The sequence below is a fragment of the Podarcis muralis genome, chromosome 1 (assembly GCF_964188315.1).
Source record: "Podarcis muralis chromosome 1, rPodMur119.hap1.1, whole genome shotgun sequence".
In the NCBI taxonomy this organism is placed as follows: domain Eukaryota; kingdom Metazoa; phylum Chordata; class Lepidosauria; order Squamata; family Lacertidae; genus Podarcis; species Podarcis muralis.
In genome coordinates this window covers 136,205,681-136,222,754 of record NC_135655.1, presented here as the reverse complement: position 1 = coordinate 136,222,754, position 17,074 = coordinate 136,205,681, and the positions used below count along the sequence as shown (strand labels likewise).

Here is a 17,074-nt window from a genome sequence, read left to right as displayed (position 1 = left end):
CTGCAGTTCTCTGTAATACATCAAGTTGCATTTCCACAGACAATTTTTCTTTTGGAATTAATAGGATAATTTTGGACAGGTCTTTGTATTATAAAGGTGGTGAAAAAGAGCCTGACATTTAAAATCTTAATTTAAGACTGTCTGGAACAGTATTGACACCTTCATCTCCTAAGTTTCAAGAGGAATGGAATGAGGCAAAATGGGTAAATCATGCAGCTAATTAGCTAATTACCCATCAGCTACCCAAAGTACAATAATTAACAATATATTTGCTGCTTGTCTTGCTTTTTTCCAAATGTTTTCCAAATATCTCTTTGGCTAAATTATTTTGACACCTGAGACCGTATTCAGAGCATCAGTTATTTTTCCTCCTCTTTCTTTCCTCCCTCTGTAGCAGATTATAATCTTTATCATTCCTTCATTTATTTATGAGTTTATCTTATTTAACAAATTTTTTATACTGTTTGATTAAAAGAAACCCGCTAAATATTTAAAAAGAAAAGCAATTTCTCTAAGCAGTTATAGAACTCTTGAATAATTGTTTATCCTAAAAATCACTATTTTGATCATTGTTGGGTTTCAAAAACTAAGGTTTGTAGCCATCTAAGCTATATTTTGGGTTGACCCGTGGAAATTAATGATCCTAAATTACCCACATCCATTCATTTTAATGGATCTTCTGTGAGTGTAACTTAGTTGGCGACGGGCCAGAGGCATGCGTATCGTGTGTGAGATGTTGTGTGAGCGACTTGTGTCGTGTGCGCGCATGCACAACGTCATGTGAGCCCCTTTCCAACAATAACAACAACAATTTATTATTTCTACCCCGCCCATCTGACTGGGTTTCCTCAGCCACTCTAGGTGGCTTCCAACTAAATATTAAAAACAATACAGCATCAAACATTAAAAACTTCCCTAAACAGGGCCCGCCTTCAGTTGTCTTTTAAAAGTAAAATAGTCACTTATTGCCTTGACATCTGCTAGGAGGGCATTCTACAGGGCAGGCGCCACTACTGAGAAGGCCCTCTGCCTGGTTCCTTGTAACTTGGCTTCTCGCAGGGAGGGAACCGCCAGAAGGCCCTCGGCACTGGACCTCAGTGTCCGGGCAGAACGATGGAGGTGGAGACACTCCTTCAGGTCTACTAGGCTGAGGCCATTTAGAGCTTTAAAGGTCAGCACCAACACTTTGAATTGTGCTCGGAAGCATACTGGGAACCAATGTATGTCTTTCAGGACCGGTGTTATACGGTCTCGGCGGCCTATCCCAGTCACCAGTCTAGCTGCCGCATTCTGGATTAATTGCAGTTTCCGAGTCACCTTCAAACGTAGAGCGCATTGCAGTAGTTCAAGTGGGAGATAACCAGAGCATGCACCACTCTGGCAAGAAAGATTGAGGGGGCCAGAGATATGTCGCCCCCCTAAGTTGATGTGCCTGCTACAAGCCTAGGTATGAATAACATGTATGGATTCAAAAAGAGAGTGGTTTCACAAGTTTATTTACTTATTTAATAGGTTTATATCTGCTTTTTTAGAAACCTCCACAAAGCAGCTTAGAACTGTATCTAAAATCGCAATATTACAAAGATAAAAACTCATCCCATAATTAATCTATCTAGAAAACCCAACAAAACAACAGTAAAACCCAAGGGGCTCACACACACACACTATACACACACACACACACACACACACACACACACACACACACACACTTCTTTCTCATAAGCTCAAACAGCTTTACAGTGGATTAAATATCACTTAAAAGAGCTTTCAACTCTAAAAACAAAAAGTTAACAAATCTATTCAAGCAGCAGCACCTGGGGCTTCTTTTCCTACCATAGCTGTGGTTGCCAGTTCCTGAAAGACAAATTTTTGATGCGTTGTTAGCAGTGGAGGCTGTTCCATAGGGGAAATGGGGGAACTGCCCACCCAGTCTTGATTCCTCCAAGCTTACCTGCCTGCTGCAATGCCCAGGATTGAGCTAGCCAGGGCCCTCATGGCTATTCTGGTTCAAATGCTATGGAAAAATAGAGCTGAGTGTCATCAGCATCCCCAAATGTCCTAAGGACCACTTTCAGCAGCTTCATATAGATATCAAATAGCTTTGGAAATAAAGGAGTGCCCTGCAAGAGCCCAAAGCATAACCACCAGAGGGCCTAAAAAGCACTCTTCTAGTGTTTGTCTCTGAACTTGGCCATGTGGATAGGATCCGACCCACTGTAGCGCAATGCCCTCAGCTGGTGTCCCACAGAGCCGGTCCAGGAGGATACCATGGCCAATGATACTGAAAGCAACAGAGAGGCTGAAGAGCAGGAGCAAGGTCACACTCCCCTTGGCCTGCGGGTCCTGCGCCCAGGGGCGGGGCAGGACGCTCCGCGGGGCCTCCGAGGAGTCTGCCTGCCTCCTCCCACTCAGCCACCCTACAGCTGAGGGGGAGGCAGTGGGCGGACCGTTTGGGCAGCGCCTAAGGAGAGATGTGTGACTCGGGCGTGCTGCAGGCGCCGCGGTGAGTGCTGCCTGGCATTTTGTCACCCCCGTCAGTGGTGATACCCGAGACGGTCTCCCCGTACCGCACCCCCTTCCTCCGCCCCTGCCAAGGGTGACCTAGTCCCATGCCCCAGATTGAACCCAGATTGGAATGGAGTTGGGCAGACTGTACCATCCACGATCTGGACTCTTTTTTGGTCCTCCATTTTATTACAGCTCTCTTACAGCTGCCGTAAGATGGATCCATGTTAAGGCTTAATGAACATTTAAATAAACCTAAAATAATGCTTTCTAGGAACAGAAAAAGCTCACTGTTGCTTTCCAGTAAGGTTGAATTTTGATCAAGTGTCACTGGTGGAATCTATACACACATAAAAAAACACTTTGAAAATGCTTTTTAAAAAAATGTTTTGAAAAATATGTTGAATTTTGTATAGCTCATTGTGGTCATATAGTGTCACATTTGTATATTGCACTTTACAACACATTTATAACATTTTATTTGCAGCTGTGTAGATGAGTCAACTGAATATGCAAAAATCTTTTTAGCATTATCAACAATACATCTCCAGAAAATTTTAGGAACTAGACAGATTTTGCTGATATATGCATGGTTCCACTGATGTATAAGATTTTTGTTGCGGCGAGCTCCTTTTTAGCTTTAGGGGTCAGGGAATGTACAGTTGAGGATTAAAAAGCAAGGCAATTTATGCATAGTCTGCTGTGATTTTAATTATTTCAGTATTGGGGTTTTTTTTAATGCTTGGATTGTTTCATTGGGGTTTGTAAGCTGCCTCAACCAGAGAATGAGTAAGGATATGTATAATTGAATGAATACAGCATGCAACATGCAGAAGAGACAGGAGTACAGTTGACAGTGGAGCTGCCCCTTTGTGCGTGGAAGTGTTTCGTTTATACATTAAACAGTGATCTACTTTTTAAAGCGTGTGTAGGGAACCTTTGGCCCTCCAGATGTCCCTGAACTACAACTCCCATCAATCTTGGACATTGACCCTTGCTTGCTGGCGGTTTATGGGAGTTGTGGTTCAGCAACATCTGGAGGCCCAAATTCCTCACACCTGTTTTAGAGCAAGGGTGGGTAATCTGTGGCCCTCCAGATGTTGTTGGAGTCCAACTCCCATCAGCCCCAGCCACTGCGGCCAACAGTCTGCTTGATGGGGTTTGTAGTTTAGCAGCATCTGGAGAGCTGCAGGTTCCCCCATTCCTGTGACAAAAGGTAGACGTTCCATGGCTCCCTCTTGTGGCAGCTTTACATCCTGCTGTGGTCTCCTGTTGCACAGATTTCTTCTGTGCTCTGAACTCTTTTCCATGGAAGTTTCAGCCTGATGTTTTTCCTTATGGCATTCTTGTATCGGGAGCCCAAATGGTCCTCTTCTTGCCTTGATGGAGGAGTCTGGGAAATTCTGGGGCAGAGAGATGGCATCTTCTGTGCAGACCAGTCAAATGAGTTTCCTTACCGCAGGTTATGGCTATTGGGCGAACGTTCGAAGAGAGCTTTCAGAAGGCCTTAAGGATGTGCCACCCCTCCGTTGATGGCTTCGCAGCAAGTCTGCCAGTGAACCAAGAGTGGCCGGCCAACATGGACCTCAGGAAAGAGCTGGCCGAAGCCTCCAGCACACGGGTGTTTGCTATGGCCAAGGTATTGTTGTAGAAAGATTGGATCTCATCTGCCCTGTAGACACTCCCCCCCTCCCATCCTTACCCATGATTGGTGATTTTGCAGTGATCAGCTTACCTGATTATTACCAGCCAGTTTTTCTCATCAAATTACAAATTAAGAAGAGAGATCAGCACTTGGTGCTTCCATGCCATGTGGTCCTTAAGTTTGGGGTGGTGGATAATAAGTACTGTTGGAGCAAAAATAGAAGTGCCTGGTGAGCCCTCGGACAAAATTACCTTGAAATTCTCTGTGGTGACATATCCTACCACATTGTTCTCTAATTTGCTGTGTAAGAAAGAGGGTCATTGCCATAAGTAGTCATTGTGGCAGACTTACATGAAATCTTCCCTATTAAGAGGTAGGATCTAATTGCTAATTTTCCATCACAGAAACATGAATTGGCAATCATTTCTCTCAGATTCCCTACTTTATTGCACAAGTATTTTTCTGGTCTCATTCCTAATATTCTTCAGTATGAGAAGGGTAGGTATTGATTATTCTAGAATACATAATTATATAAATCAGTATCTTAGTTCAACAACAACAACAACAACAACAACAACAACAACAACAACAACAATCCACCTTTCTTCACTTGTTAAAATATAGTTCAGACAGCTGGCAGTGTGCTGGTCAGTAGTCTCTAAACATTGTTCTGACACCTGGAGCATGAACAATCTATCCCTATTAGTGCAAACCCTCATTAAGTCATGTTGCAGGTCCTGTCAAAAGTCCTTATTTAAACCTCCACTCTCCTCAAGAAGTGTCATTTATTTTTGTTGGATTGAAAAGTATTATGACTATTTGCATTTGAAAACCAAATGCAATGAAGAAATCCAGGCCAGGACCCCTTGAGTCTGTCTCCAGAAAGGCCGAGCAGTGCTGCTTGAAGTAGCAGTTCAAGGGGGAGGCAAAGCACTCAAGGCTCACGCCAAAGAGATTGTGCAGGGCTGCCTGGCACATATTTTCAGCAAACCATATAACCACGAACAAACTGTTTCTTAGTCCATGAATTGCACCTGCCTTCTCAACTATGGAGACTAATGTTGGACAAAAGACGTTTGGTATAAATGATTTTCTTTACTTCAGAAGGAAACTGAAGCCTGCATTAAGTATAGAAGCCTTCATCTGAATAGACATACCAATGTCAGCTGCAGGTATCAAGAGGAATGTTGTAAATATTCTACAATAGATAATAAGGTTCTACAGGTAAAGGTAAAGGTACCCCTGCCTGTACGGGCCAGTCTTGCCAGACTCTGGGGTTGTGCACCCATCTCACTCAAGAGGCCGGGGGCCAGCGCTGTCCGGAGACACTTCCGGGTCACGTGGCCAGTGTGACATCGCTGCTCTGGCGAGCCAGAGCCGCACACGGAAACGCCGTTTACCTTCCTGCTAGAAAGCGGTCTCTATTTATCTACTTGCACCCGGGGGTGCTTTCGAACTGCTAGGTTGGCAGGCGCTGGGACCGAACAACGGGAGCGCACCCCACTGCGGGGATTCGAACCACCGACCTTTCGATCGGCAAGCCCTAGGCGCTGAGGCTTTTACCCACAGCGCCACCCGCGTCCCTAGGTTCTACAGAGCCCTGTGCAAATATAGCAGCAGGGTTTTCAAACTTTCTGTTTGCAAGGAGACTCCTCTGCCAACCCACTGACTAGGAGAATCCCTGCATGCTCTACTACAGAATGGCAGAGGAACCAATCAGGGAACAGCTGAGGGAAGCTCTTGAGCATTCATAGGCAAACTCGGCCCTCCAGATGTTTTGTGACTACAACTCCCACCATCCCTAGGTAACAGGACCTGTGGTCAGGGAAGATGGGAATTGTAGTCCCAAAACATCTAGAGGGCCGAGTTTGCCTATGCCTGCTCTTGAGCTTTGGGAACAAGAGAAATGTGTAATCTGCCCCTGTATGGCCTGAAGGCACAGGAGGCAACCTCCTTGTTCAGCAAGCCCAGGCCTAGAATCCTAGAACTGTAGAGTTGGAGGGGACCTTGAGGGCTACTTAGTCCAACCCCCTGCTATGCAGGAATCTTCTGCCCAGTGTGGGACTTGAATCCATGATCCTGAGATCAAGAGTCTCATGCTCTACCACCTGAGCTATCTGCCCTGTCAGTGTCTGAATGGGGAGACCGCCTGGGAACACCAGGACCCTGCTTTGACTTCTGTGGTGGAAGAAAGGCAAAATATAAATGTAAGAAGAAAAATTAAATAATCTCTGGCCAAGTGTGGAGACGCTCACTTAGAGCTGACTCTGTTGAAGCTTAGAGAGAATCCCTTTGCATTATTTTTTAATCCCCTCTGAGCCCCTGTAACTGGTAAAAGCGATGCCCACGCCTGGCTCTGCATACAGTCATGTGGACTTGTGTGTAGCTTCCCACTTTCAAAATAATTCGTAGGGGACTGTAAACAGTTTGTTCTGGTGTCCAGGACAGATGCAATTTCAAAGAGGCACTCAAAAGTGGTATCTGAAGAAGCGTGCATGCACATGAAAGCTCATACCAATAACAAGCTTAGTTGGTCTCTAAGGTGCTACTAGAAGGATTTTTTAAATTTTGTTTCAACTATGGCAGACCCACACGGCTACCTACCTGTAACTCAAAAGGACGTTAAGCATAAAAGTGCTTTTCAGTAAGTGAAAACAACAGCAAAATTCAGAGCATTGTTTTAGTTTGTGGCTTACAGAGCCCATCCAAACTGCTGCTGGAAGCCACACTCCTTTAGCCCCTTCTCAGATGGGCCCAAGGTGGAGAATATACCTAGCATATATTTTCAACTAATCATATACTCATGAACAAACCAGTTCTTTGTCCATGAACTGTGACTGATCAATACCTCTTTCCGGCAGGCCTTGAATGACAACAACCCTGTAGACTATATCCATAAACTTACAGCCATTGATAAATGGTTCATCTATAAAATGCATAATATTGTGAACATGGAGAAGAGCTTGAAAAGTCTTAATAGGTAAGACTGCCAAATTCCTTTCTCTTAAAGCTCACTTAGCATATTATTCACATGCTTATCCCAACTCTTCAGTGCTTGCTTCACCATACGCATATGCAGATGCAACAAAGGTTTCCCTACTCATACTCGTTTTTTTAAATGTTTGAACTAGCAAGATACGCACCAGTGCTGGGCATGTTTCCAGAATAAGGTAACAGAGGCAGTCTGCAGCTTTGAAGATAGTCTGAGTTACATCCTGTCTCTTCCCATCCCCCTTGGCGCCAACTTCTTTCCTCCTCCTGCCTCACCTTCTGCTTCATTTCCTCCACTGCCTTGTCTGAACTCTGGCTTGCATTCATTGTGTTCTCAGACAGTACCTGCGCTGGCCACCAGGGCGGCCCTTAGGGTTGGCATCGCTGGGCACTGGTTGAGGTCTGCACCTCAGGACGGACCCCAGTGTAGGTCCTCAGAATCTCCTGGACCTGCTTCTCCTCCTCTTCTTCGCTATGTTGCAGCAGCATCCCCCACTTCTCTTGCCCTCACCATCCAGGCAGTCCCCCCCCCCCCAAAAAAATCTGGAACTTACCCTGTTGGTTCTTTATATCCACATTCCTTCTGAACCTATTCCTTGTTTCCGTGTCAGCCTTTGCACCTTTATTTAGGGTGAACCGTGTTGGTTGCTAACAAGCAAATAGGTTTGAGATGCACTGTGAATGGGTAAAATGAATACTTTGAAGGTTTTGCAAAATGAAAAATGGGGGAAGTAAATATGTTTAATGAATAATACCATCACATATGCCAATCTAATAAATATTTATTGCTTGTAGCCATAGGCCATTGCAAATATAGTACATAAAATGCCTATTAGCACAGACATAGAACATGGATACATTCCATTTAAAATGCAATCAAAATTAAAATAAACTTTATAACTTCCTGGGATTACTCTTAGATTTAGCTTGCTCAAATTATAAAAAGCCACTTTTACAAACCATTGAACATTTGGTTCAAGATTCTCACTTGGATTTTCTTCACTTCAGTTGCAAACTGTGCAACTTAATAGGATATGTATTTATATTCGTCACATAAAAAATAATACTGAATTGCCCCATCCGCCACATTGTGACACAAGGTAAGATAGCCTTTTCCTTCTAAGGCAGCCATACAGTGGGCAGTGCAATAAATAATGTACTAAATTGTTAGCGCACCTCTGGAAATGGTTGTATTATCTGTTTCTTATAGGGATAGGATGGCACCTGTCATTCAAAGAAGCAGACGGCATCTGTTGAGATCTTACCGTATTGGCCCGAATATAAGCCTCACCCGCAAATAAGCCGCATCTTTAAAATTCAAGGCTTCTTGGGGGGGGGGGGGGAGTGCAGCTTATATTCGGGCCAGTACGGTAATTCTATGAATGCGTTTCTCACTTGTGTATAGGTAACATTAGACAAATACCTTGGAATTCAGTTGTCTTTTTTAATGGCAGCCTACGACTGAATATTATCAATCCCTTCCGTATCAGGAGATAAGCGGACTTTCCCAATCTGCTGATTAAAATTGGGTTGAAAGCCAAGCATGGCCACATATTCTGTAGGAAAAGAATACAGATTCATTTCGTCCTGGCAGATTTTCACCCATTCCCGCCAATCTCAGTTGTTCATGCCAACACTTCTCTGGGAGTCTCAAGTCGGCCATTTAATGGAGCCTGCACCGACACTGGACCATGCTTTTGTTAATTCGCAATTCAGTAGAGGGCAAACCTTTCTCTTCTCTCAGCAAACCTGCTGGTGTACCTGGATATCAAGCAAGTAATTGCCTTAAGAACCCATTTTGGAGTTTTTCCAATGAAGTGACATTGCCGTCACCCTAGTCCTCAGGCTCATAGCACATTTGGGTGAATGCTTTCCTAAGAAATATTTTTAGAACAGCCTGTGTCATTTGGCTGCCTTCAGAAAAGAAAAACTTTAGTTCTGGATGCCATTTTGACAGCTTCACAAAGTGTTTCCCACTGAAGTGTGTCCTTAAAGGCACTACGCTATTCAGTAGGATGGCCATCCATTGTCCACTTGTGCTTTCTGTGTCCTTTCTTGATTTATTTTTTTTTAAACTTTTGAGTAATTATTGCTGGGATGCTCTTTATTGCAAAAAGATCTAAACAGTTATAATGAGATCCATAGCCAGAACCTTTCACTCCTGCAAGCCGGATGAAGGAAGAACTACAGGAGTGGCTGTTCAAGAATAACAATGAATTAAAGTGGTTGAATGTTCTTCTTTGGTTCAGGGAACGGGAGTTACAGCCAGAGGCAGAAATCTCCGCAAAAATGGAGACACACCCCATTTTTAAAAACCCTGCCTTTGATTAGCTGCCAGCATTAACCACATGGAGCTTCTGATTGAGATCACTGTCAGCAGATTGGTAGCTTTCTGAACCAAATGTTTATCATACAACTATGGGAAAGAAAATTTAACTTTCTTTTAAAAAATGATGATTTTCTGGGAATGAAGAGCTCTCCTTAGGATGGAGAGAAATGAGCAGTGATGGCTGCTGGATCTCCACTTGCTCCTTCTCCTCCCCACCAGCCTTTTGAAATCTTAGTCCCAGCTAGGGAGGTTGGAGAATTCCAACAAAAACGGAAAAGAAAGTGGAAATTTGTGTAGTTTGTGTTTGCCTGTGGTCAGGAATGGAAATCAGGAATGGAAGCAAATAGCCACGTAACTTACATAGCACACTTTCTATTAAAGGCAGAGAGGTAAATAAGGCTGCTGTGTCTCTTCAGTCTGTGCTGGGCTTTTCTCCCCATTGTCAAGCACCAAGGATGTGAGTTGGATAGCTCTTTGCAGAGTTTTCTGCTGCTGTGTGTACTGTGCATGTATCAAGGTGATATAGACATTTTATGAATAAATATTAGAACCTCAAGGTGCAATGCCCTTTCTGCTTCCTGGTGGAACCTTAGGCAGATCATGGGTGGAATCTGAAGCAGCCCTAAGGAGAGACCTCCGTCAGTTCAATCATTTCCCGCTGCCCCAGAGCCATTTTTGTGTGTGGGGACACATAGAGGAAGGAGAGGGAGGAAAGCTATTCTGTGCCAGTGGGGTGTGTTCTGGCTCCTGCTTGTGCAATTATTTAGTTGAAAGTGTGTGTGTGTGTGTGTGTTTGAAAAGGTAGAGTGAAGATAAGTGTATGGGAAACAATCAAAGCAGGTATCTGGGCTGTATTTCTTTTCCCTTTAAATATTATATAATGTTCAATTGTTTGCTCTCACAAGTCAGTTGATTTAATTGCTTATATGCTGAGTCCTATAGAGACTTTAGTGACATTGATGGAATTGTTGCTTTTTCTGGAAATGGTCATGACGGGCTTTGACCCACTGGAGAGCAGAGGTCACAAGCAGCACTAATTTGCATAAAGGTGCATTCATTTGCATGTGCAGAATTGGAGGCTTCTGACCTTCTTTTAGTGCAAAATTCCAGCAGTCAATCTCCCCACTTTTTATGCCATAATATGCCACAGCGGGTGGCGCTGTGGGTTAAAGCCTCAGCGCCTAGGACTTGCCGATCGAAAGGTCGGCGGTTCAAATCCCCGCGGCGGGGTGCGCTCCTGTCGCTCGGTCCCAGCGCCTGCCAACCTAGCAGTTCGAAAGCACCTTCGGGTGCAAGTAGATAAATAGGGACCGCTTATCAGCGGGAAGGTAAACGGCGTTCCGTGTGCTGCGCTGGCTTGCTAGATGCAGCTTTGTCACGCTGGCCACGTGACCCGGAAGTGTCTTCGGACAGCGCTGGCTCCCGGCCTCTAGAGTGAGATGAGCGCACAACCCTAGAGTCTGGCAAGACTGGCCCGAACGGGCAGGGGTACCTTTACCCTTTTTTATGCCCATATATCCAGTATGACTCACTTCTCTCCTCTCTTCAGAAAGCTATGATCTTGGAGGCATTTCACTCTATTATGTGACTGTATAAAACAAAGTGCAACCGACGGCAGTAAATTGAGGACCAAGGCTGTTTATTGGTCTCCATCCTTTGCTGACGTGAGCATTCTCTTTGTATTTTATGAGGCCCAGAGAGCCTCCTTGATGAATTAGTGTCTAAAACAGTAGTCCGTTTTTCCTTCGTGATGCTTATGGCTCTCTGAGGTTCAGCCACAAGAGGGTGCCAGAAACTCACAATACATGGAAGTGCTGTTCAGGGAAGTAGCTTGGCAGAAAGCTTCCAGTTATTGTTATGAAGAAGGCTTTCAGCTAATCTTTGTTCTGTTGCTCCTTTGACAATTGGTAAATTTTTAATTATGTAGTTCTTATTTCACCCAGAAAGTCAGCTGCAGTTTTAGTGCCTATGGAAGGAGGGGAGAAAGTTTGCAGTAGGTTATTTACTGTTTCACACATAATCATAGAATTGTAGTGTTGGACGGGTCCCCCAAGGGTTATCTAGTCAACCCCTTGCAATGCTCAGCTAAAGCATCCATGACAGATGACCACCCATCCTCTGCTTGAAAGCCTCCAATGAAGGAGAGCTCGCCACCTTCCAAGGGAGTCTGTTCCACTGCCAAACAGCTCTTAATGTCTCTGATGTTTAATGTCTGATGTTTCTGATGTTTAGTCGGAATCTTTTTTCTTGTAACTTGAACCCATTGCTTCAGGTCCTACCCTCTGGAGCCGGAAAAAAGGAAGCTTGCTCCATCTTTCATGTGACAGCCTTTTAGATATTTGAAGATGGCTGTCGTATCTCCTCTCAGTCTCCTCTTTTCCAGGCTAAACATGCCCAGCTCCCTCAACTGTTCTTCATAAGGCTTGGTTTCCAGACCCTTGTTCATCTTGGTCACATGTTCCAGCTTGTCAATACCCTTCTTAAACTGTGGTGCCCAGAAGTGGACACAGTACTCGAGGTCTAACCAAGGCAGAATAGAATGGTACTATTACTTCCCTTGATCTGGAGTAACTTTGAATCTATCTTCCATGTCATGATTTATTATCTTTCTGATTTCACTTATGCATTCATAGTTCCTGTGGTTGAAATGAGCCAGAATTTTTCACTATTTGCAATGAGTCCATTTGCATTGCATTTGTTCAGTCTGCTAAGAAATTCAAGCTATTTTACTATGTGTGGATTTGTGTAGTACCTTTTCTTTTAAGGCACATGAGAGTTGACTCTCATGAAAGGATCTTGGATATTTTCACAGATCCGACTTAATTGGTTGTTTATGGACATAAATCAGAACATAATTAAGAATTGGAAGGGATAATTCTTTGAATTTTGCGATGTGCACAATATGTGTATTTTACAGGGGAAATACTTACAACATGCATATTTTAATGGAGAAATAGAATGGGTCATGTGTATTTATGGGGGTGAGTAAAGTGTGTATGGTATGCATATAAAACACATATTTCATGCAAAATGCATATTGAATAAAATATGTGCAATTTCAGTGCAAGTTTTTCAAAGTTTTTTTTTTTTTTAAATCTGCAGAAGGTTGGACAGAACTGATTTACGTTTGAAAGCACGTGAAGCTGGCACAGAGTGGAAATGAGGCTGATCTGTCCCTCTCTAAGTTAGGGAAGAGTTGTGATAGTATTTCACGTGTGTCTCATGGCACTGATTTAACAGATGCACATGTGCGTGCACATACCAAAACGTGTGCTTTTACGCATTTCATAGTTCAAACAACAATTGTTCTTACTAAGACCTCTCTAGGTGAAAGGCCTTCGTACTGGAGAGAAAAAACTTCTCTTCAAGCTTGCAGTTTTCCACTTCAGGGAGATTCAGGTCTTGCTAGTAGAGGATGGGGCCAGAAATCTGTTCAATTCACATTTTTAATGCACTATTTATTTATTCATTTTGATATTTTTAAAATCTGAGATGTGTATTTCCCAATGCAGAGAAGTGCAAAATCCAAAGGATAATCATATTCTGTGTTTTAGGTATGAATTAGGTCAGTTCGCTTAGAAATGTGCCCCCAAAGAAATCATCTTCAAATCCTTGTGCACATTCCCAATTCTCCATCGGCGTCTGGGTTTAATAATGGATATATTGCTGAGTAATTGTCCCCCCCCCCCCCCCGGCTCCAGAGCCATAACCATTTCGCAGCCCCTATGGCCTGCTGGGTAATTCCATTTCCTTTTCTTCTGGCTTGGCAATAGTGGAAGCCAGGGCAGTGCCCTGCAGAGGGGCAAATTTCACATGGAGCCCACCAACTGCTGATTGGTAATTTACTGGATTCAAATAATACAAAGGGGGCAAGGGAAAGAAAGATTTCTTGCTTCACCGATACAGATAGCTTCTGTGATTGGACTATTCACTTCATCTCTGCTTTTTCTACTTCTCCTTAACTGTCCTGTAAATCATCCTGATTGCTCAATGGCAGGGGGTTAGTTGCTGCCATTGGTTTATGGAGGGGAGACTTAATGTACTTGTAATTCTTGTTAAAAGGCTTTGTACGGCTTCTGTACAAGCTGCTTGTAGCTGATGTTTCCACAGCCCTTTGTGAATCTGAACTCTTAGACCCTCCCTATAACTCACTTTATAAAGAAGGAAATTGTCCTTTTCTGAAGGACATGTCAAGGATGGCCCTTCTCCTCTTTATGTTTGCATTAGCTATGGAATCTTTTGCTCAAAGATTAGAAGTAATGAAAGACTAAAAGGTATACCTGCAGGAGCCTGTGAACATAAGAGAGTTATGCTGGTGCCATTATTCTTCCAGCCTCAAAATCATTAAACTCTCATACAGTTATCATGGAAACGATAGGAAAGTGTAGCCGTGTCTCAGGGTGTGAAATAAATTATAGTAATCAGAGAATTTTCTGTTATGGTGACAACAGCAAAAAAGAGGTAGGGTTTATAAAAAATATATATTTTTATGCATGGGGAAACTAATGAAGTGTAGAAAAAAAATATGATTGTAAGGCGGCAAACAATAGTGAAGTACCTCCTGTGAATTGTCTTGCCCCAACCAAATGGAAAACACATACACACGTTATTAAATTAATAGGGGAACTGTTCAGATTATGGTTACGTATGTTTTAGAATCTATGGTGCACCCTTACAGGAAGAAAAGCCCAGTAAAAATCTTTTCTTTATGAGTCCATTTGAAGTAGCTGGGAGAGGGAATGCTATGAATAGGAGGAACTCAGTGGTACGGATAGAGATGTAATCCAGCAGCTCCTAGAACACACTCATGTTAATACCACTTTAATGTCAGACTCTACGGTCGGCCGGTTGACTAATCAATAGATTCGAATCCTCTCTATCCCCCCTCCCGGCTACTTCAAACAAACCTGTAAAGGAAATGTTTTGTAGAGGGCTTTCCTTCTTCTGAGGAAAGCATCCTTGGTTCCAAAGGTGCAAAAACAGCTGATCCTGCAAATGTGTTTCAGATATATATTTGCTCTGTGTCCAGGGACTTGAGCGGGAGGTGGCAGAGGTGACACAAAATCCATCTCCAGGTAAACAACTGAGACCAGCCATTTAAAACGGTGGCTTTCCTGAGAGATTTTGCACAGGCCGTGCTGTGCAGGTGAGGAGCAGAGGACCGCAAGGGCAAGGCCGTTGCTTTTAATTCACGCTTCCTTCATCTCTTCACTTTGCCGAACATTTATTGAAAAATAATTGTCAGTTGTATTTTTAAAAATAGGTATTTTGCTGTGTTAGTATAGAGATATGAGAGGTACAAAACAAGGATGTTTCTGTGTTCATTCTATATTTTTGCATTTAGCAAACTCATGTTATATGTTATATTTTATATATTTTTGTTGTTGTTTAGTCGTGTCCTACTCTTCGTGACCCCATGGACCAGAGCACGCCAGGCACCTCTGTCCTCCACTACCTCCCGCAGTTTGGTCAAACTCATGCTGGTAACCTCGAAAACACTATCCAACCATCTCATCCTCTGTCGCCCCCTTCTCCTTGTGCCCTCCATCTTTCCCAGCATCAGTGTCTTCTCCAGGGAGTCTTCTCTTCTCATGAGGTGGCCAAAGTATTGGAGCCTCAGCTTCACGATCTGTCCTTCCAGTGAGCACTCAGGGCTGATTTCCTTAAGAATTAAGCGTTTGATCTTATTGCAGTCCACGGGACTCTCAAGAGTCTTCTCCAGCACCATAATTCAAAAGCATATCTGAGGTTGTTGATATTTCTTCCGGCAATCTTAATTCCAGTTTGGGATTCATCCAGCCCAGCCTTTCGCATGATGTATTCTGCATATAAATTAAATAAGCAGGGAGACAAAATACAGCCTTGTCGTACTCCTTTCCCAATTTTGAACCAATCAGTTGTTCCATATCCAGTTCTAACTGTAGCTTCTTGTCCCACATAGAGATTTCTCAGGAAACAGATGAGGTGATCAGGCACTCCCATTTCTTTAAGAACTTGCCATAGTTTGCTGTGGTTGACACAGTCAAAGGCTTTTGCATAGTCATGTTATATATTAGGGTTGCACTAATGTTCAGAGGAAAAAACCCAATAACTGCTCTAAGCTCTGGTGGATTTTCTCTGTCACTCTCCCATGTACTACGGGAGTGCAGGGAATCCTTCATTTCAGGCAGGGCAGTCCAAACCCTGAGGTGGAGGCAGACCCCTCCTCCCTGCAGTATTGTGTGCCCCACCAGCCTTTGGTAAGGGGGCAGTTCCAGCAGCAGTGAGGAGAGGATCCGCCCCTGAGCAGCACCCTGGTACGTCTGTTGCCCAAATGACAGGCCGTATTCCGGCCAGCACTAGTCAGCAACAACCTCAGAAATGGGCTGGGTTATTCTTGTTATTAATTATACTGGGGTGTTTTAGAGGTGGGGGGGGGGCAGAGCTGGCAGAGGGATGGACTAGATGACCCTCAGGATTCTTTCCAACTCTACACTTCCATGGTCATGTGATGGCATTGAGCCTGCTCCAAATCTCTTTGAGGTGCCAGCCTGGGAGCTGCCACGGCAAAGAGGCATTTCCTTCTCCTCACCCTCTGATGTGGGTGCGGTGGTGGTTATGCTGCTCCAATAAACCCCTCATTGCTAGTCTCAGGTTTGGAATTTCATTTCTTCATTCCTAGCACGGCCCCTCTGGCTTTCATATGGCACAGGCCTAGCACATTGGAGAGAAGGCTAAGCTTAGAAATCTTTTCCCTGACATGCTAGATTTCCATATCCAGTGAAGGTTTTATAAAACACCCCCCACACACACACACACAAATATGGGGGACCATTCAGTCATGCTGGACCATCCCTCACCAGCAGCCAGAAGTCCTGGAACAGCTTTGTTACCTTCTTTGCTGTAAAATAGTTGAACAAAGAGTGGAGCTGAAAAGCTCTGGAACTGCTTGTTCATTTGTTGTTCAACCCTAAAATGACGCTTTCAAATACCTCGGGTTAAAGATTCTTCGGGTTAAATCTTTTCAGGTTGTGTCCCATGGTGACCCAGTAGTACCAGAAAGGGTTACTTCCGGGTTTCGCCGCTCACGCATGCACAGACACTCAAAATGATATCACGCACATGTGCAGAAGCGACACGTGCAGACGCGGGTTGCGTTCTGCTCAGGTTGCGAATGGGGCTCTGGAACGGATCCCGTTCGTAACCAGAGGTACCACTGTACTATGAAGTAAGATTGGTGGCCCAGCTCGTTCCTTGACTCAATCAAGCCTTTCTAGCCAAGTCCTTTCAAGTCCTGATGCTTTCAACTGTCAAGGCCAAGCAGCTCCAAGCAATCCTGTTTGTAGCAAAAGTTCTGTTGTACACTAGCTTCTGGAAATAGAGGGAAATACTTTTTTTGAGGGGGGGGGGCATTCTTTGTGCCCATATATCTTGAAAGAGCACAAAGGTGTACTTTGAAAATAGATTTTTGCTTTCTGGAAATAGGACTTCTGTTTGCAGAGATATAAGAACTGGAAGGAAAACCTTAGATTGAGACTTTGCAAGCTGAAAACAGTGGACTGGAATGAAAGAAAGATCAAAGGATCATCAATAGACCATTGTCTTTTCTGTTGAGTGTCACA

The 17,074-nt window shown here is 43.8% G+C and overlaps 1 protein-coding gene across 1 annotated transcript in view; it reads left to right on the top strand.

The window, feature by feature from the left end:
* Positions 1-17,074, top strand: part of CPS1 (carbamoyl-phosphate synthase 1) — a 161,802-nt gene that overhangs the window by 74,331 nt on the left and 70,397 nt on the right. Inside the window, exons 20-21 of the mRNA XM_028704780.2 lie at positions 3,971-4,147; positions 7,015-7,133. Of these exons, the coding sequence (XP_028560613.2) occupies positions 3,971-4,147; positions 7,015-7,133 (296 nt within the window). The remainder of the gene's footprint in view (positions 1-3,970; positions 4,148-7,014; positions 7,134-17,074) is intronic.